Source organism: Callionymus lyra, chromosome 3, assembly GCF_982586985.1.
Source record: "Callionymus lyra chromosome 3, fCalLyr1.hap1.1, whole genome shotgun sequence".
Classification (NCBI taxonomy): Eukaryota; Metazoa; Chordata; class Actinopteri; order Syngnathiformes; family Callionymidae; genus Callionymus; species Callionymus lyra.
Genome location: NC_141820.1, coordinates 14,771,254 through 14,794,033, shown reverse-complemented (window position 1 = coordinate 14,794,033; position 22,780 = coordinate 14,771,254). Strand labels below are relative to the sequence as shown.

The 22,780-nt window shown below is 38.4% G+C and overlaps 1 protein-coding gene across 1 annotated transcript; it reads left to right on the top strand.

Annotated features, from left to right (window-relative positions):
* Window positions 1-6,298: 6,298 nt before the first annotated feature.
* Window positions 6,299-20,935, top strand: syt10 (synaptotagmin X). Its single transcript, XM_087786546.1, has 7 exons — window positions 6,299-6,592; window positions 7,930-8,326; window positions 13,378-13,939; window positions 15,839-15,959; window positions 17,541-17,712; window positions 17,783-17,912; window positions 19,732-20,935. Exons 1-7 carry the CDS (start codon window positions 6,391-6,393, stop codon window positions 19,801-19,803), a joined length of 1,656 nt encoding a protein of 551 aa, XP_087642672.1. The 5' UTR covers window positions 6,299-6,390; the 3' UTR covers window positions 19,804-20,935.
* Window positions 20,936-22,780: the final 1,845 nt, after the last annotated feature.

Below are 22,780 nucleotides of genomic sequence, written 5' to 3'. Positions count from 1 at the left end.
CAGGGGCACGGATTTCACTGCAGCACACAGTCGACTACACCTAAAGACCCCTCAATTTTTTTTAATCTTAAATTAGCCTTTTCAAAACCAAACTACACTGTGGCTGATGATGACTTACTGAGGAAGTGCAGACGGTCATTAGTTCTCTAGTGTTTGGCTCCAGGCTGTTTGATTCCAGGGATCGCGATGAAAGTGTTTTTGTGACATCGGTGGCTTCGGTTCTGGTCTAATGAAGAGACTGATTGAGTTTGAATTCATTACGATACATATCACAGTCGTTCTGTTGGAAATGCCAAAGTTTAAAATGTTGATTCGTGGAAAGAGAACGAAACATTTCCAAGAAGCAATTATCACCGGAGTCGTAACTCACAGATTCTGTCGCAGATACACTTGATTGACTGACGTTTAAAAATGGAAAACAATATCTATACATTTATCTTTGTGTTGAATCTTTGGTTAAGAAGGTGATGCAATGCAATACATTTTCAAACTTTAATCTAACAATTTTCAAACATTCATCTAACAATTTTCAACTGAAATTAAATGATTTTCAAATTTAATCAAAACATTTTCAACTATAATGAAACAATTTTCAACTGTAATCAAACTCATTTCAACAATATTCAAACAAATATTAAACTGAATTATAAAAGGTCCAACTGTATTGAAACAATTTTCAACTGTAATCAAACTGATATCAAATATATATATATATATATATATATATATATCAACTGTAATCAAACCATTTACAAATTAAATCAAATGATTTCCAAATATAATCAAACAATTTCAAGTATAATCAAACAATTTCAACTATAATCAAACAATTTTCCCCTAAAAATTAAATGATTTTCAACTAAAATCAAACCATTTCAACTGTAATCAAACAATTTTTAACTGAAATTAAATGATTTTCAACTATAATCAAACCATTTCAACTGAAATTAAACGATTTTCAACGAAAATCAAACCATTTCAACTGTAATCAAACAATTTTCCCCTAAAAATTAAATGATTTTCAACTAAAATCAAACCATTTCAACTGAAATTAAACGATTATCAACGAAAATCAAACCATTTCAACTGTAATCAAACAATTTTCAACTGAAATTAAATGATTTTCAGCCTTAATACAACAATTTTCAACTGTAATTTAAACAATTTTCAACTGTAATCAAACCATTTTCAATTTAAATCAAATTATTTTCAACAATAATCAAACAATTTTCAACTTAAATCAAATTATTTTCAACCGTAATCAAACAATTTTCAACTATAATCAATTCAAAATATTCTAAATCATCATTCAGTCCACTTGAGAACTGTAACAAGGACAGACTTCAGTATTCAGGAAGATATTTCATTTCAAGTATCATTTTTTTCATTCGACTCATGATCTATGGATGAAAAACAGTTTATAACACAGACCGCAAACAGCGCCTGGGCCGGAATTTGGACTTTAAAAAATACAACTCAAGGATGAATATTTGAAAAAAATAATCATTTTGAGAGCACAGACTGAGCTGCCATTTAAATGCTGGATTCACACGCTCACCTCACTACCTGGCTCTATTCAGTATCATCTGTCCCTTTGAGATAAAAACGGTTTTCATCTGTGGTTTATTGTGTTGCGCGCCCATGATGTGCTCCCTGGTGCTCCGAGCGTCTCTCACGAGCGTGAATGCAGGTTCGCGTTGAAAGGATGGAATTAAAGAAGATTTCAGCTCACCGCGAGAAAAACGCTTTTCCCTTTTTTGATCATTATTACGAGTCATTATGTTGTCTTCGCCTCATGGTTCTTATCACGTTCGCCTCGGACGCTCAATCATCTTCATCTGGAAGATTTCATTGCGTGTCTTCACCAGAACAAACACAAGATGAAATTTAAATGCATTAAAAAAAATATACCGTGATTGGTCGGTTGCACCAGCGCATGAATATTTAATGTCACATACATACAATGAATGAACTACATATTACTTTGATCCTACAGAGTACAAGAAAGGATTTCGGTTCCATATGAGATGTTTTTATTCAGTTTCTCCATAAAAACAAAGTAAAAAAAAAAGGACATTTTTAAATCATCTTTTCCTGAAAGAAAGATTTCCTGTTGTAGTCTTTCAAATCTCTCGGGCATTTTTGGGCAACCTTGCACACCTGGAACACGCCTGATCATTTATAAACCTGCCACGGTCAAGAGGAAATCAGAGTTTCATGTTTCTACTGAGAAACTGTTCGACAAACAAAATCTCACATTCGTCTTTATTTTTCTCTGTTTATCGGTGGAAAGAGTGTGTAAACATTAGTCTCTAGCATTACTCCGCCAGTCACAGTATCATTACTCCGCTAGTCACAGCAGCATTACTCCGCTAGTCACCGTAGCATTACTCTGTGTCACCGTGTCAATACTCCACTAGTCACCGTAGCATTACTCCGCCAGTCAGAGTATCATTACTCCACTAGTCACAGTAGCATTACTCCGTGTCATCGTATCATTACTCCACTAGTCACTGTAGCATTACTCCGTGTCAGTATCATTACTCCACTAGTCACCGTAGCATTACTCCGTGTCATCGTATCATTACTCCACTAGTCACTGTAGCATTACTCCGTGTCATCGTATAATTACTCCACTAGTCACCGTAGCATTACTCCGTGTCATCGTATCATTACTCCACTAGTCACAGTAGCATTTCTCCGTGTCATCGTATCATTACTCCACTAGTCACTGTAGCATTACTCCGTGTCATCGTATCATTACTCCACTAGTCACTGTAGTATTACTCCGTGTCATCGTATAATTACTCCACTAGTCACCGTAGAATTACTCCGTGTCAGTATCATTACTCCACTAGTCACTGTAGCATTACTCCGTGTCATCGTATCATTACTCCACTAGTCACCGTAGCATTACTCCGTGTCATCGTATCATTACTCCACTAGTCACTGTAGCATTACTCCGTGTCATCGTATCATTACTCCACTAGTCACTGTAGCATTACTCCGTGTCATCGTATAATTACTCCACTAGTCACCGTAGAATTACTCCGTGTCAGTATCATTACTCCACTAGTCACTGTAGCATTACTCCGTGTCATCGTATCATTATTCCACTAGTCACCGCAGCATTACTCCGTGTCATCTTATCACTATTCCACTAGTCACCGCAGCATTACTCCGTGTCATCTTATCATTACTCCACTAGTCACTGTAGCATTACTCCACCAGTCACAGTAGCACTACTCGGCTAGCAACCGCAGCATTACTCCGAGTTACCGTATCATTAATCCGCGCCACCGTATCAATACCCCACTAGTCACCGTAGCATTACTCTGCCAGTCACTGTAGCATTACTCCGTGTCACTGTATCAATACTCCACTAGTCACAGTAGCATTACTCCGTGTCATCGTATCATTACTCCACTAGTCACTGTAGTATTACTCCGTGTCATCGTATCATTACTCCACTAGTCACCGTAGCATTACTCCGTGTCATCGTATCATTACTCCACTAGTCACCGTAGCATTACTCCGTGTCATCGTATCATTACTCCACTAGTCACCGTAGCATTACTCCGTGTCATCTTATCATTACTCCACTAGTCACTGTAGCATTATTCTACCAGTCACAGTAGCACTACTCGGCTAGCAACCGCAGCATTACTCCGAGTTACCGTATCATTAATCCGCGTCACCGTATCATTACCCCACTAGTCACCGTAGCATTACTCGCCAGTCACTGTAGCATTACTCCGTGTCACTGTAGCATTACTCCGTGTCACTGTATCAATACGCCACTAGTCACTGTAGCATTACTCCACCAGTCACAGTAGCACTACTCGGCTAGTAACCGCAGCATTACTCCGAGTAACTGTAGAATTGCTCCGCCAGTCACCGTAGCATTACTCAGAGTAACGGTAGTATTACTACGCTCTTCACTGTAGTATTACTTTGTGGGTCACTGTAGCATTACTCCTCTTGTCCCTGTAGTATCGCCTGGCAGCGTAATACTACGATATTTATTTTGTAAGTTACGAGCATTTTAAACCCTGTATAACGACAATAAACACATACAGTATGTATGGATACAATTGTGGTTTTATCTTTTAATAATCGTTCATAAAAGCTTAAGAGTCATTTGCGTCTTAAAAGTCCCAAAACTTTTTGACAACACAGTCTCCCATCTGAGTTCCGCATCACATGACCAAAACACACCCGCCTCATTGGTCAACAGTAGCTCGGCTTCACTTGCAGGCATGTTTGTATTGGTGAGAAATGAACGAGGAGGAGTGGAGACAACAACTGTGTAAGCAGTAAATGATTTGATATTTATTCAACGATTTACAAGTCTAGACGTTGACATTTCTAGTTACAGGGACAAATAGATTAAAAAATAAGAACTGGATCATGGACGCCTCCAAACAAATTTAGCCAAAAAGTCTTTGTATTTTGGCTCTTGTCTGACTTTACCAGGTCTCTAGTAGAGCAAAAACTCTCTTCACTTGCTCACTTGCTGAGATGTAACTAAAGTACCCGTAGAAAACATAAAAATGTGTCAAACAGTATTTAAAAACTCAATCTAAACTTTGTTAGCCATTGCACCCAAAGACAATGACATGTCCCCATGTCCCGAATGATTCATTCTCAGTCCTGCAGTTTTATGTAACGCTCACATGTTCCGGCTCTCTTAGGCCCTGTGATGCATCGATGCGTCACGCATCACCACCTAAAAACATGAAGTACTAAATCATGGCTGAAGAGTGGAGACAGTAGAAGAGTGACGACAAAGGGACACACAGATGTTAAAGTGTAGAGGAAGGTTCCAAATGCTTACACTGAAACCAAACTCATCCGTGCGACTCTCCTGAAATGACCCGTCCCCATGCCAACACGGATACATGCGTGGAACCCAGTGGCTGAACTAAAGAACTACAGTTATAAACATGAACTACATAATTGGGAAAAAAAGACGTAGTTCATTGATGAACTAAGTCACTAAAATGACCGGTTTTGACCATCATGCCGGAGAAGATACCAGGTCCTGTATGTGTCTTGAGATACAAATATCTTGAAATATCCTAAGATGCAAAAACATTGAGATATACAGTGATTATCTCAAGATACAAATATCTTGTCATCCGTTTATCTTAAAATACAAATACCTTATGATACAAATATCTTGAGATGCAAATATCTTGAGATATAATTATCTACAGATACAAATATCTCAACATCTGTATATCTTAAAATAAAAATGCCTTGAGATTAAATTATTTTGAGATACAAATATATCGAGATACTTTTATCTTCAGATACAAATACCTTGAGATGCAAATACCTTGAAATACCCTCAATAACTTGAGATACGTATATCTAGACATGTAAATACCTTGAGATGCAAATATATCTATATAATTATATATTGACATGTAAATACTTTGAGATGCAAATATATCTATATAATTAAATATTGACATGTAAATACCTTGAGATGCAAATATCTCTAGATACTTTTATCAAGACATGTAAATACCTTGAGATGCAAAAATATCTATATTATTATATATTGACATGTAAATACTTTGAAATACAAATTTCTTTAGATACTTGTATCTAGACATGTAAATGCCTTGAGAGTCAAATATCTTGGGACACTTATATCTAGACATATTAATACCTTGAGATGCAAATATCTTGAGACATAAATAATTTGGGACACTTAAATCTAGACATGTAAAAACGTTGAGATACAAATACCTTGGGATACTTATATCTAGACATGTAAATACCTTGAGATGCAAATATCTTGAGATATAAATATCTAGATATGTAAATACCTTGAGACGCAAATATCTAGAGATACAAATATATCTAGATATGTATATATTGACATGTAAATACCTTGATATACAAATTTCTCTAGACACCTATATATTGAGATGTGAATATCTGAAGAAACAAATATCACAGAATTACAAAAAAACATTTACTCCATGGCTGCGTAATATAGTGTGAAATGGGAAAATATATATTTTTCCAAGTCATATATGTCTAATATACAATAGTTGTTGTTCTTAAAGCAAAATAGAAACTACACCTCTTTTGAAGAATGCATTATTAAATCACTTTCCTCACAAATATTCTCATCTCCAATATGCAGTTTCCCCAGTAATTGGTGGGCGTGGAGGGTCTGTCTCGAGTGGAAGAAGAGGCGTGGACACTCAGGTCCTGGGAAAAAAACTCTTGAGCTCGAGAAAAAAGCTCCAGTGAGTGAAAGCCAGCGAGGGTTCTGACATCCAAGCACGGAGGCGCGTCTGCCGGTCACTGAGCTGCTGGTTGCGCACCAGAGATGATTCAGGACGAGGCGCGCTTCCCCACAGAGTCCAGATGAACCAGCAAGTCTCCAGCTCCGCCAGCATGCAATGGATCAACAGGCGAGACATGGCCGTGCGCGTGGAGGACAGCATCACCCTGTGCCACCGGGCTCTGCAGATCGTCACGGAACTTTGTCGGAACGGACAAGTTGACCGCGAGAAATGCTCGGATATATTCCCGCTGGACAGCAACATCCCCAGCAGAGGATACGCAGGTAAATCCTAGGTTAGAAGTGTCGCTGTTTTTTTTTCCACAACTTTTTTTTGGGCGAGAGAAACGCAACAAGTGTTTGCATGAGAGAAGTGGAGATGCATTGGTTCAGAAATCTGTTTCAATTCTAGATGAACTGGGATAAGTTTTAATTCAGTGTTAATGTAATAAAATGTGTCGACCTGTTGCACAATAGTCAATTTGAAAATGTCCTAAAAATAATGGATAAACAATATATTTGTATAGATTTGAGATGTAAGACAATGTTTGATTTATTTGTCATTTCCACCTTTTAATTATTTAAACATAAATGAAAATCCGGTTTCTAAAGTGACATTATGTAAGACACGTGTGACCTGCACAATATATAGGAAAATATTCATTGATATGATGGTCAAATTTACGTTCCTTCTCCTTTATATTGTGACGCAGGTTTCATTTTCTAATGTATACTTTTATTAAAAAAAAAACACATTTTAAACTGTATTCTCTCATAAAGTATGTCATTTGACGTAAGAAATGTGTCATTAAATGACAGATTTACACTCAAGACTACATTATATAGAAAACATTAAATTTTTCCTTCATTTAACAATACAGTTTAAAGATAAAAGATAAAAAGCTATTTTAACATTTCATCCAGTTGATGTCACTTAACCCTTGTGTTATCTCAGGGTAAAGGTGACCCTAACCCCCCAAATCAAATATGTTTGTGGTATCCCTAGTGTTATCTCAGGGTCAAGGTGACCCAAAGGCCCCAAAACAAATGTATTTGTGGTATCCCTTGTGTTGTCTCTGGGTCAAGATAAATGACCTCCATCACTGCATATGTATTTATGGAAGCCAGGGAGGTCATTTTGACCCAGAGACAACACAAGGGTTAAAGAAACAGTGTCTTTGTAATAGCCAGAACATAACAGGAAATTTATAGTAAAATTAATGAAATGTTTCTGGGGGGAAACACTATTTTAATTGTGAATAGACGTGTATATTTATATTGACAAGACTACAAGGTAGTCCAAAAGTGTTGTGAATATTAATCTGGGCAATCATTTCTCTCGTGGGTTAATGAAACAACAAGTCATCATAATTAAAAAGTGTCCTGTGGCTTCACCGCTCTTCACTGGCTCAACGAAACGCCGTTTTTCATGGCATTAAAGGGAGAGTTCTTCAGCGACTGTTTGATCCTGAGCCTGACTTTTACTGCCCTGCTTTATCAAACAGGTGCCAGCCCCTCTTTCTTACAGCTTTCTCCTTTTTTTTCTCTCTTCCTTGCATGTTTGTCTGTCAAATCTTTCCACCTGCATCGCTCCTGTGTTTCCGTATCGAACCCACTCGTAGACATCTCGATTAGTCTCCTCGCTGTGGTGGTGGGTTTCTGTGGCCTCGCCCTGTTGGTAGTCTCTCTTTTTGTCTTTTGGAAGCTCTGCTGGCCCTTTTGGAGGAGCAAGGCATTGTCAATACACACTGCGAATGGCCTTCATGTGGGCTTCCCGGAGGCCCCGCCGCCCAACAGCCCGGACGTCTCGCAGTGCAAGGCGGAGGCGGAGCTGGAGAAGAAGCTGCCGCTGGAGGTCCGGATGAACGGACGCAGCTCCGTCAAGCTCCTGGAGGCGGCCATGAAGATCAGCCAGACGTCGCCGGACATCCCCGCCGAGGTGCAGACGGCCCTGAGGGAGAAGCTCAGCCAGCAGGTGAAGATCCAGAGACAGACCACGGAGCCCACCTCCTCCTCAAGGTACCTCATCTGGACGGTTGTCCTGATTGGTTTCCGCATCAAAGTCACGTTCTCAGCACACACACACACACACACACACACACACACACGTCACTGACAATATCCTGCAGCCGACACATCCTTCGTCCTTCAGAAGCCACGTGTTGGCGTCTCCGCCTCGGAGGCCCCTCGAGCCGAGGTTACGGTCGGGCCTTTTGAGCCCCTACCATCAACCATGAAACCTGCAGGTCGTGCTGCCATGGTAACACCAGGAGGTAGCACCAGTAATTAAACAATCGGCTCCGGCTCCATTGTGTTCCGGCGTGTTTAAAGTCCGTGATTAACGCCGACTCTGGGGGTGGGCTGTCACCACGGAGTTCACGTTTCCCAGACAGCTGCGCTCACTTTCCCAGAGGGAGGCGATATCGATACTTGCCTGTGGTGCTGTCACCCATTAGTTGGGGTTGCTGATTAGCGACACCAGAAGTAGTCACTGTTTTTTTACAAACAAAAACAGCATGTTCCTGAAAAAGAAGAGCAGATGTTGAACTAATTCATTAATTGAACCAACTGTAGAATATTAAATATAAGAGCAGGTATGTCTAAAAACCTGAAGGTTGGTGGAAACATACAACAAGATACCAATGAAAAGTAAAATAAAAAATAGGGTTGAATTGGGTTGAGGGTTGAATTCCCTGTCCAGGAGTTCGTTCTTAAAAGGAGGTGTACAGACTTAGTCAAGGCCGACTCATCTGAGACCAAGAGACTACCAAGAACTACAAGACCAAGACCGGTACATAATAATACACACGTCCACATTAACTGAAATCCATAAAGTATTGACCGTTTAATTTTTCACTCGTTTAAATTAACAACTGTTAGTTCAGCAACATTTATTTGCACTTGCAAACTCAACTCAAATGTTAGGTGCCATCCCCCTCAACAACCTTCTCAGTAACGGTGAACATCTCCCGGTAATGCTTTGCCGCCCAGTCAACCAATTCCAGATTTTGATCACTTTTGACATAGAAACAGAGAAATATTTAAATACAGTATTGTAAGGACCAATCAGGCGTCACTAAACAGAGCAGTGTGTATCTACCATGAGTACACTTAGTTGTGTGATTGTGTTAAAATGTATTTGCCGTTTAAATATGTTGCCTATGTGTAACAAAGTGAACAAAGGCAAAGATCGTATCCATTCCTGACTGCAGCTTGATCAAATAAAATTGAATATGTAGTACTGTGTGCAATAGACACAACAAAGAACTGGAGTTTAAGAATATTAGCATCATATCAGTCTTGACAATGTTCCGTCTTGTCGATCTTTGTGGATTAGACTGTCAATATTCACATCACGTCCATCACCGGAGGACAAAAAAAAGAAAACATTGCTTCAAAGCCACCATTAAGGGCCAAGAACGGAAGGGAGAGAGAGGAACCTGAACAAGACCATATATTGTCGAGACCAAGACGAGGCCAAAGACCACGAATAAGTGGTCTCAAAGAAGAAGTATTGATTGACAGGAGGATGCGGAGTCAGATCAACAGTGGCATCGGTGCCACTTCAGCAATAATGAGGATTCTCTTCTGCGCTCTAAAGTCATAGCCTCGGTAAAAACTGATCCAAGGATTTTCTTTTTATTGGTCAGTAAGATCAGAAATGAAATGTTTTATTTGCCAAAGCTAAGGTCTAAGGAAGTCTGAAAGAAATCCAGTTGCATTTAGTTTATTTTACATACAGACTGTAAAAAGGAACCTAATAAAAGGTAAATTAGACTCATTTTTAATGTCTCTCAGCCCACATGACTATTATCACAGTGTGGTTTATATACAGTACGTAGGAGTAAAACTGTAGACAGGTTATTAGTCTTTTTATCAGGGGGGACTGAAATCTAGAGGAAGGAAAATAATTAGGTCTAATTAAGTAATAACACTTGGATTAGACTCTTGTGTAGTTAGAGCAAGAAAAGGAAGATCCAAAAGAGCAAGCTAGTGATTAATTTATAAATTATATATATAAATAAATTGGGGAAATTATGTCACAACATGATTCCCGAGCTTATAATCCATGTGTTTGTGTCTTACCGTTTAGACTATTGTAACAGTTTTATTTGGTGTTTAAACAAGAAGGATCTGTCTCGCCTGCAGTTAATACACAATTCTGACCTGCTCTAGTAGAAGAACTCACATTTCTCCGATCCTTAAAACTCTTCACTGGCTGCCAGTTTTTTCAGGATCAATTTTAAAAATGATGGTTCTTACTTTCAGATCTATTCATGGTCAGGCTCCTCCTTACATCACTGATCTGATCCAGACTTAAACCCCAGCTCTGGCTCTGAGGTCTGTGGATCAGAATCTACTGATGGTTCCTGAACACGGTTCAGGACCAGAGGAGAGAAATCCTTCGAGGCTGTTGCTCCTAAGCTTTGGAACGATCTTCCTCTCCCTCTGTGTTTGATGATCTACTGACTCCTTCAAGAAACATCTTAAGACATTTTTATTTGTTTAGGCTTTTCCCTGATTTTCTGGGACTCCTGTGTTTGTCTTATGTGTCTCGGCATTTTAAAGTATATATTTCAACTGTGTATTGTTTTTGATTGTTCAAGGGCTTTGTGACCCTGGTCTAGAAAGGCACTTTACAAATAAGTAAGTAAGTAAGTAATTTTTATTTATAGAGTGCTATTCCAAACCAGGGTCACAAAGCGCTTAAACAATCAAAACAATATTCAATAAAATATATACTTTAAATGTCAAGATAACACTGAGAACACAACAGGAGTTCCTGAAAATCAAGGAAAAGCCTGAACAAATAAAAACGTCTTAAGATGTTTCTTGAAGGAGTCAGTAGATCATCAAGCGCAAAGAGAGAGGAAGATCCCTACAAAGCTTAGGAGCAACAGCCTGGAAGGATTTCTCTCCTCTGGTCCTGAACCGTGTGCGAGGAACCATCAGTAGATTCTGATCCACAGACCTCAGAGCCCGAGCTGGGGTGTAAGGCTGGATCAGATCACTGATGGAAGGAAGAGTCTGACCATGAATAGATCTGAAAGTAAGAACCAGAATTTTAAAACTGATCCTGAAAGAAACTGGCAGCCAGTGAAGAGTTTTAAGGATCGGGGAAATGTGAGTTCTTCTGCTAGAGCAGGTCAGAATTTTCGCAGCAGAGTTTTGTATCAACTGCAGGCGAGACAGATCCTTCTTGTTACGACATGAAAACAAACTGTTACAATAGTCCAGGCGAGAAGAAACAAACGCATGGATTATAAGATCCAGATCATGTTGTGACAACATTTTCCTAAATTTAGAGATTTTTCTCACTTAATTACAGTGTCATGTTGACACTGCTTCATGATCAGACCATCACTAATATCTAGTGTGGACATTTCTCTGGGAGGTTTCTGGGTAAAGATCAATCAGGCACACTTTCACTGTAGGAATGGACAAATATTCCAGTATATAACTGAAGTCCCATAATGCACTTCGGCTCTTATGACAGTTGAGGTTAGATATATAATTTTTTAATGTTAATTCTGTTTTTGTTTTTTTTACTACAACTAGCCTAGTTATAGTATCTTAACACACCCTAAGTAAAAACAGGTGTACTGCATTGGTGTTCCTCTAATAATAATAGTTAATATTTCCATGTTCAAACATTGGGTCGCAGACCACCATCCATCTAATTTGGTTACGGCTCCATTTGTCAGTGGAAAAAAAAAACTGTCACTAGAACTATTTATTGCCGCCGCCTCAGGAAACAATCTGTCTCTAGTGTTGTGTCTGATTATTTTTTTTTCGGGGGGTTTTCAATACAAATTAATTGTGTTTTTCCTGACGGACTGCTGTGACTTTCTTGTCAGAAAAGAAGGAGGACCAGTTGCTAGGTGACAAGATTGGACAGTTATGTTGTATTCAAACGATTTCATGTTGATTTGCAGCCTTTCAAGGTTTTTTCAAAAGGGAGTCAAGGACAGTGGAGCGGTTGTTGCCCGAGACCCCCCAGCAGATCGTCCTCGTGTGACCCCTGAGCTGGAAATACTTGTTCTCTAAGCATGTAGGGGTTTGAAGAAAAATAAATGGGGCAGAGTAACAGTAGGCTTCAATTGTTGCAGTACATTATGGAAATTAAAGGGTCAACAAAAATTTAACCAGTAAGATCATGTAAAGTTTGTAGAAAATATTGATACTATGTTTTGGTTTGTTCGAAATTGAAGATCTGAAGATGTGTTACTATCAGTGCGACTTTCAAGAAAAGGAAAAAAATTAAAATCACTGTTCGAGCTCAACTTTAGATGTAAGGTGTCATCGCTCTCAGTAACGGTGACCCAAACAGCTATAATAATTATAATAATAATAATAATCTCTATTTATATAGCGCCTTTCTAGACCAGGGTCACAAACGGTGACCCAAACAGCTATGGTAGTACTTTGCCGCCCATCTGTCAATCGCTATTGACATGGCAACATAAACAAAGGATTTAAATACAGTATTGTACAACCAATCAGGCGTCACTAAATAGACCAGTATGTAGAACAGCATCATGGGAGTTCACCGTTTTGTTTGCACCATAAGTAAGTTAGGTGCTGTCATTTGTGCGGCCCACTAGCTTCTGTGGTTGTGTTGAAGGTTGTGTTAAAATTATTTTCTGTTCGCTCCGGACCAGCATGATACAATAAAATGAAAAAGGTAGTACAGTGTGCAATATACTCAATAAGTAACTGGAGTTAAAGAGCATTAGCATCATTTTTTGAATTTGAATTTTTGAATTCTTTTTATTGCCATTTTCAGTGCCGGGAACCGCAAATTGGGAACTTGTTTTGGTAGCGTTGTGCAACACTAAACATAAGAAATCTTAAAACATAATTAAAACAATTTAAAAATACCCAATAGGATTGGAAAATGGTAACAATGGTAAAAGCATATTTTGGTATTGTTTGGCAGTGATAAGATTTGTCACTCTCTGTGGTGCAGACTGATCTGTTGATGAAGGTTTTTTTGCTATGGAGATTTTTCAAATGCTAAAAAAAGAAAGTTAAATTGTTAAAAACCCTCTTCCTGTTTTTCCCCTCAGGCACAACTCATTCCGGCGCCACCTCCCTCGACAGGTCAACGTCACCAGCTTTGACTTCAATATTGACAAAGTTCCTCTGCGTCAGTCTTCTACCGCGAGCATCGGCAGAATCAAACCCGAACTCTACAAGCAAAAGTCGGTGGATTCCGAGGACGAGTCCAAAGAATCGGCGGAGACGTGCGGGAAGCTCAGCTTCTCCCTGCTCTACGACTACGAGGAGCAGGCGCTGGTGGTGAAAATCCTGAAGGCCTTGGATCTGCCCGCCAAAGACTTTACGGGGACGTCCGACCCGTACGTGAAGATCTACCTTCTCCCCGAGAGGAAGAAGAAGTTCCAGACCAGGGTCCACCGCAAGAACCTGAACCCCACGTTCGACGAGAGCTTCTGTTTCCCCGTGACGTACGACGAGCTGTGCAATCGCAAGCTGCACTTCAGCGTGTACGACTTCGACCGCTTCACCAGCCACGACATGATCGGCGAGGTGGTCGTGGACAACCTTTTCGAACTCTCCGATCTGTCCAGGGAGGCCGTGGTGTGGAAGGATATCTATGCCGCGACTACAGTGAGTTTGTGTTCGACTAATCGTCTTAAACAATTTTCCCGAAGGAGACCTCCTGAGGGATCAATAAAGTTTTACCTTACCTTACCTTAAAATCGTCCTGGTCAACGTCGCCAGGTCTAGTCTGGCATGACCCGTATTAGGGTTATATAAACAGTTGCAAGTGATAGAAAGCCGGTAATAGAAAAAAAAATATTAGCCTTTTTCCACATTTCAGAAAAGAAAAACAGCATTAACAATAAAAGCACTAATGTAGCTCATAGCTCATAACTCCTCCAATGGGCTTTAATGTTCCATCTGTCTTGGGTGCAGAGAGTCATTAGACCTAATGGCAAAAACAGTCACAAACATTGACTAATAATGTACAAAAGTACAAAACAGGGCAAAAAAAATACAATAGGACTGATTGAAATAACAGCACAAACTTAGTCAAGAAACTTGATTAACTTGTGATTTATTCTTGCTTTGGAGCTCTTTGAGAAGGGAAATAGAGAGGAGAAGAAAATATGGTACAAAAAAAAGGAAACATGGCAACATCAGATACAAACTGAGAATCTGACGCTAAAGTAGTATTTTACTTAATCACATTAGATCAATACTTTCTGGAGCAGATCTACCCTGAGGTTTGCGCCAAACAAATCTTCAATTGACCAATGACTATTTTTGCTGATCATTCAAACTGGTAGTGACGCAAATACTCATGTTCTACCATCATGTTGACCAAGGGGTGGAAGACGTTTCACAGTAATCCTACTTCTTAGTCTTCTGGGAGTTATAGACAATAATTTATGTCCATATGAGAGTCCAAAGAAAGTCACAAATAAAAATATCCAAATACCTCCATGTTGCTCGTCTGTAATGTCCATCTTGTATTGAAAACCAACATTAGAAATGGTTCTAAAGTGTAGACAGTAGATGTTATACAAGAAGGACATTACAGACAAGTAGAATCAGGGTATTTCGATGTTTTTTGGTTTGTCTTTTCGGACAAAGAAAGTGAGCGTGATTGCAACTAAAAAGATGGACAAACGTTTCTGTAATGACAAATGGGTGAAATCACTTTGACTCAGAAATTAGGAGAGAAAAATCCAAATTATCATTTTAAGGTAATTCAAGTACTGGTCGTAGTAGAATCCATAGCTCAGTCAGTAATTTGTATTTCGATGACTTTTGATCACAAACTCAATAAAGAGATATTCAAGACTTAAAACCTGAGAGTGAGTCATGTAAGGACTTTACAAATAACCCAGCAGACATAGATCCTGAGTAACTCTATATACATCCCATAGTATTGTAAATAAAAATTTAATCTCCAACCATTGTTAGTAATGGTTACTTCTATTCTTATAGAATTAAATCCATTCGCTTTTTCCAATTTCATGAGCCCTTTTATAAAAATAATTTCCTTTTGTTTCCCCCCTCATGAGTTCCATGACTCCGTCTTTGTTGCTCCCGGATCACGAGTTATAATAACGAACCCAATTAAAAATCGTGCAAAAGCAAATGAGTCCGGCGCCTCAGGTCGCGTGCCTGCCTGATGTTTCAGCACCTACACATGCTTCCATGAGACCAGCTCGTACTCAAATATCTAATGTTTAATTTGCAGTACCTTTAGTACGTGTTGTTTTTGACGTTATTACTGAATGGACAGGGGGGTAGTTGTCTCGTTTTACTGATGAATATATGTGTAGTTACAGCTTTACAGCTTTATCTTCACTTGGAATTGATCAAAAATCATGTAAAAACTATATTTTCTAAGATTTTCTAAGAGTAATTCATAAACATTAAGATTTTCTCAGACTGCATTCGTTCCAGGAACACTGCAGGTGGTTAGAATCCAGCAGAAGGTGGACGTTCAGACGGAGAACAGATCTATAAAGATTTTTCTTCTGACCCCCTCAGGAGAGCGTGGATTTGGGAGAGATCATGTATTCCATGTGCTACCTCCCCACGGCTGGAAGGATGACCCTCACAGTCATCAAATGCAGAAACCTCAAAGCCATGGACATCACAGGCTCCTCAGGTAAATCGCCCGTGAAAGCACATCAAAAACACAGACTGGCTCATGAATCCAGCTGTTTAGAATGCAGCTAATGCAGGAAGACGGATGTGGGGAAATTATTTAAAAGGTAAAAAAAAAGTCAGTCTGTTTCAAGAGTTTTTCTTAGTGTTGATTTAAAATATCAGTTTCCTCCTGGAACGCCATGTTTCCCCAAAAAATATTTATGTATGTGAGTATGAGTTTGGATTGTTGTTAGTAGTGATGTGTTGATGAGGCTTCATGAAACACCCGATGAGGTATCATGATACAGTGGCTTTATTTTGAAAGACCACTAGATGTCTAATAATCTTTGACTCTGATCTACTAATTCAATCAAACCCGGCATCATTTTCAAACTGAGAGTGACATCTAGTGGTGTTTTAAAATGAAGGCACTGTATCATGATACCTCATCCACTCATCCACTGTTTCATCAAGACTCATCAACACATCACTAGTTGTTAGTGTACATGTGTGGCCAGTTAGGAACTTGCAACCAATATCTCCCATATAGCATAGCTTCGCTACAGGCGAACCCATTGAAACATATATATTTTTTACTTTTAGAGCCACTTTAAACGTACACTACCAAGTATTTCTCAGAAAGTGAAGACACAAACGACAATACAATAGATATATAAAATGAAAAAAATGTGTTCTGACCTCCTGATCGATGTGTGTTGTTGTGCCTTTGTTGTCCTTGTTAAAAAGTAATCATAGTGTCGTGATTATTGATGCCATGTTAGCATTATGGTTAACGTGTGGTTATCTATGCGTCATGCAGTAATTTATTTGTTCGATGTGAACTTTATGGTTATCATGTGATAAATGATAATTGTCAGGTGAATATTTTTATATCCATGTTATCATTTTGTGTATCATGTGATTATTTGTGTGAACATGATGTGTATCATTTGTTTATTTAGGTGTCATGTGGAAAGTATGTGCATCATGTGATTCATTATGCTTGTCATTTGATCATATCGTTGAGTCGTGAACATTATTTGTATAATTTCATTATTTATATGTGTCATGTGAACATAATGTGCATCATGTGATTCATTATGCTTGTCATTTGATCATATTGTTGAGTCATGTGAACATTATTTGTATAATTTCATTATTTATATGTGTCATGTGAACATAATGTGCATCATGTGATTAATTATAATTGTCATGTAAACTTTTCTTTCTCCATGTTATCATTATGTTTATCATGTGGCCATTTATGTGTGAACATGATGTGTATTGTTTGTTTATTTAGGCGTCATGTGAACATTATTATCATCATGTGATTCATAATATTTGTCATGTGATCATATATTTGTGTCATGTGAACATTATTTGTATAATTTCTTTATTTATGTGTGTCATGTGAACATAAAGTATAACATAAGTGTTGAATTGTGTAACTCAAGTAAAAACATAAATATTATAAAAACTAATGAATATTAAAGTAATATTTATCTCAGATGAGTGCGATAATACAACGCGTGATATTTCATGCTAAATCCGATACAATGTCGTCCGTGTTGAAAATAATCGTAACATTTTCTCGCACCAGACCCGTACGTGAAGGTCCACCTGATCTGCGACGGCCGAAGGCTGAAGAAGCGAAAAACGACCACCAAAAAGAACACGCTCAACCCCGTCTACAACGAGGCCATCGTCTTCGACATTCCTCCGGAGAACGTGGAACAAGTCAGCCTCTCCATCTCGGTGATGGACTACGACCGGTCAGTGGAGACGACGTCGGACGGAATTCGCAGCCGTTACTCATTCACTTTTTAATTTATGGGTCATCAGAGTCGGACACAACGAGGTGATCGGTGTGTGTCGCACTGGACCGGACGCCCTGGGTTTGGGGAGGGATCACTGGAACGAGATGTTGGCGTACCCACGGAAACCCATCACCCACTGGCATGCTCTGGGAGAGGTGAAGACTTGATTTGCTTTGAAGTAAATTCATTTGTACATACAAGTAGAAATGGACATATTGATTGCAAGAGGTAGAAGTACTACAACCGGGGAGACCTTGCCAAAAAACATCAGATGGTTGTTAAAAAAAAAACTGGCTGCAGAAAACCTGGAAGTCAAAACCAAGCCAATAAAAAAATATTTAAAATTTTGGGACGTAATTGTAATCCGGATGACTCAATATACAAGATGGCCGCATTTTGGGTGGACTAGATAATGATTAACTGATAAAACCAAACCTACTTAGCTTAATGTTATTCCCATAAAGTCATAATTCACCCAAAAATCAAAACCATTTTCTACTCATATATCTCATAACGACTGAGGGTTGGGGTTATTTTCAGAGTAATTTGTTCCTTTTTAGAGTTATAGACAAAAATGTTTGTTCATTTTAATCCTTTTAAACATCTTCATCCAAAAAGACAATACAAGACAGACATTACAGACGAGCAGTATGGAGGTATTTCAATGTTTTTTAGTGTCTTTTTGGACTAAGATGAAGAAAAGGTGAGCACCAGTCACTACTTTAGCAAAGACATATTACTCTAAAAAGGAACAGATTACTCTGAAAATAATCCCAATCCTTTGACATGAGGGTCAGAGGGTTAAAGGACACTTTAAGATGCAGGAACATTTCTCTTTACAAAAAGTATAACATTTAAGAAAGTTTCCCCTCGATTAGATCTTAGAATCAGAATCAGAATCAGAATCCTTTATTTGTCCCGCAAGGGGAAATTCGGTTTAAACAGCAGAGCAATATACAAAAAATAAAAACACCCAGAAATAAAAATAAAATGAAAAAAATCTAAATAGAATAAAAATAGAATAAAAGTCTCATGATCCTCAAAGAGTGACATGAGTTGACCTGATATTATGAATGAAACTATACATTTTTTAACTAAATTTTAGTTTTGTATGCATCATACAAGTAAAATCTCTGAATTTTAAATTACAATCAAACATTGTCAACCGTAATCAAACCAACTACAATCAAACAAATTTCCGTTGATTAAAGAATATTTTCTTTTTGCGGATTGAAAAGGCACAGAAGGTCGAAGAGTTCTTACTTCTAACAGAACAGATCATTTATTTACCTCACAATTAAATTGATTTTATTCATGTATTATTGAAGTCACAAAAATACTTTATCTATGGTCTTTGATCTATTATGTGTCATCTGATTATTTTCAGAATTAGAAACATTCATTGCCAGCGTTGTAAACACAACATAGGAATCCTTTGTGGCGAAGTTGCAGAATAAAAGAACAGAATAATATAAATGAAACAAAGTGAGATTAATAAAATACAATAAATTAAATAAGAGACCTTGACATAAAGTGACACAATTTGTGAATAAGTGTCGTCCCGTATATAAATAGTTATTTTCAAATTCATGGTATTTGAAGTCATTCGTATTTCTGAGGGGTTGACGAGGCTTCATGAAACGGTTGATGAGGAATCATGATACAGTGTCTTCATTTTGAAAGACCACTAGATGTCACTTTCTGCTTCATAATCTTTGACTATGATCTACTAATTTAATGAAACCTGGCATCATTTTCAAACTGAGAGTGACATCTAGTGTTGTTTAAATATGGAGACACTGTATCATGATACCTCATCAACTGTTTCATGAAGCCTCATCAACACATTAATAAGATCGATGGTATGATGGATGTCAAACTGATCTAGATATTCCTCAGTAAGTCACATAGTACGAAGCATCTTGTTCTTGAATGGTTTGTTAGTAACATCTTTGATGATTTCTCACCTCGCAGTGGCCCGGCAGAGGCGCCAGCTTCGAGAGTCAAGGTTCGTGTCCGTCCCCCAAACCCCCAAAGACGCCCTGAAGATGATGAATGGAGGACCTGAAGGACAGGAAGCATCTGAATGAGTCCCTCGTGAGCATGATGCGCAGGAAGTTCATTCAGCTCGACACATTTCCTATGTTCACAGAAGATTTTGGTGTTTAAAAAAAAAAAAAAGAAGAAAAAAAGCTGTGTCGTGTAATGCTGGTCCTAAATAGAAACGCCTATGCACTCTAGTCGCTGTTGGTTTCCCTCACCAAGAAAGATTGTCAGTCAGTCATCAACCTTTTCCGTTTCACCCACAGTTTAATAAGTTCCCCTCCTTGTGAAATGCCAGAGTGTGAAAGGGCTGCGGCTCTACGACGACCCGAAGTGAAGGAAGAACTCTCCGGCGCCGTCGCATCTACAGCGAACATGTAGCACTCGACGACACACTAGACTTTATACGTCTGTTCCGATCGTAAGGGAGATCACGGCGATGCACGTTTCCACCATCCATCTATGCATTTAACTCACGTGTTCAATCAAATGTACGACGCGACCCCCTGTCGGGTGATTGTCAGCCGTAGCCTAGCAACAGTAGGCTGAGGATATTGTTCGAACAGCAATTAAAATTGTTGAGTAGCATCGTTCATTATTATTAGGTTATGTTTCCATCGGGTTTTTACTTTAAACAGTCAAAGTAGAATCTGAATTCTACATAATATTCATTAAAAAAAAGAACAACAACCCCATAATATTAGTCGTTACTGAGACTCAACTATTCTGCTTCATCTAACAACGGTGTATATCATGAGGGAAAATATTTGAGTATAAATCAATAGAAAACATCTTTTCACTTTGCTTTTAATATGCATCAAACTCAAGGGGGGCCAATCTGGTCCGCCAGATCATTTTATGTGGCCCGCCGGATGGTTTACGCAAAATTAAAACAATAAATATTGTTCATTTTGAACATCTATAAAGATGCCAGATGAGAAAAGGAGCAGATAATATAGATGGAAAGGATGATACAGAGACTTTTTAAATAAGATCAAAACTGATGTTGAAGGAATTTGATGGAGTTTTTGGTGAAGGAGCAACAGATCGTTAAAACTTTAAGAATTAAAAAGATAATAATCGGAATCATAAGACCTGTTACCGTTTGGTAAATACTAGTGATGTGCTGATGAAGCTTCATGAAGCAGTGTCATATTGTTTAGAGGTCAGTAGGTGGCGCTATCTATTCAAAAATGTAATGTTTTAGTAGAAAAGTTGTTCAAAACAAAGGAAAATAGTGCAGAGACCGCCATCTAGTGGACTCTGAGAATAATGACACTGCTTCATGAAGCTTTATCAGACCATCACTAGTAAAAACACACATTTTTTCAACCCTATAGTAACTTTTAAAATATGAAGAAATAAAGTTTTTCTTGCGCTGTTCAAGTTTGCATCCAAACATAACACCACATTACGCTATTATTAAGAAAATTTAAATAAAGTTATTCTAATGAGCAAAACTTATTTTTATACGAGAGCTATAGAAATAACAGAGAATTATTTTAAAATAATTATCTTACAAATAAAAGGTCCACACTTTACGCAGCGTTTGTAGTTAGAACTCTTGTTGAGAGACAAGTTTCTTATGGTTGTATTTGTAGTAGTGATGGGTTGATGAAGCCTCATGAAGCAGTTTCATGTTGTTTAGAGGTCAGTAGGTGGCGCCATCTAGTGGACTCTGAAAATAATGACACTGCTTCATGAAGCTTCATCACACCATCACTAGTTTGTATCGTAAAATAAAGACATCTGATGAATATGAAGCCATGCTCTGGCAACAATGTTTGAATAGAGTCTCTACAGGCAGGCGAGGCGAGGGCAACCAACACACATATAAAGATAACATATATATCCATATTTTTTATCTGTCGACAAGTACATGAAGATTGACAGCAGTGGCTGACGTTTGCCTTCAATCAATTACCAACATAGCAACTATTCAAGACGGCTGTGTACTGTTATAGTTCTTTGCACAAGCATAATAATGCGTCGAAAACCACGTGTGGTGCCATTAATGTCGAAAAATAGAACAAAAAAAAAAAGAATATACATTTTGAACCGTAGCATGCTTCTGACTTTCTGCTGGTAAACCGTCAGTACTGAATATGCGTTTGAATTTTCAAACATTGTGTTTACACCTGTACATACTGCGAAGTGAAAAATGACGTCAGTAAAATCCACGGCGGTGTATTTCTATCGTTTGGTGACGGGTGTTTAAACCCAGTTGTGTGATATTTAGTGAACAACTGGTGGAGACGGAGCAAAGAGAGGAAAAAAAAAACAAACTTTTGGGCAGATTCTCTTGAACGTCGACGTCTGTGACGATGTGTACAGTTTGTGATAACTTTTGTAAACATTGAAAGTCGATATTTGGAAGATAATTTATTGTGTCCGTTTCATATGTAGTTTGAAGGAATAAAAATGTTTACAAGAATTGTTTTCAAGGGTCACACTTTATTGACAATGTCAAAAGTATGAGTGGAACTTTAACCTGTAGACATTCAAATAAACACAGCAACAAGTGTCCAATTTCTTCAATTCCTAGAGTGCCATATCTTGCAAAAATCCAAAACAAAAACGCCCTCCAAAGCAGGGAATGGAAAGGAGAGAAAGGACACGACCGGGGGAAGATGGAAAAAGAACACTTAAAGGGAAGGCCGAAACACTCACAACAAGAAACCAAAGCACTCAAGCAAAGTGACAAAAATATACTCCAAACTGGAAGAAACATAAAACCCATACTGAAGCAAAAACTTTACCAAAGCAGGAAATCTTGTGTTTTTTCGACTGGTCTGGACTCAGGAAGCAGGTTGTCGGGTGTTGATTGCCGATGAGTTCCAGACGTGCATGATTGGTCAAGCTCAATGAAGGAGGGACAGGAAGTGGAAGAACAAAATCAAACCAAAATAAAAGTGGGAATGTAAAAAATGTGATTATTATTATTGCTTAGGTTTTCGTCCTATACACGTGTCCATTAATC

Excerpts from the sequence above, each read along its gene's own strand:
- syt10 (XM_087786546.1), top strand. The coding sequence starts at position 6,391 with ATGAACCAGCAAGTCTCCAGCTCCGCCAGCATGCAATGGATCAACAGG. Across the intron at positions 6,593-7,929 it reads CCCCAGCAGAGGATACGCAG|ACATCTCGATTAGTCTCCTC; the intron begins GTAAATCCTAGG and ends ACCCACTCGTAG. Across the intron at positions 17,713-17,782 it reads TCGGTGATGGACTACGACCG|AGTCGGACACAACGAGGTGA; the intron begins GTCAGTGGAGAC and ends ATGGGTCATCAG.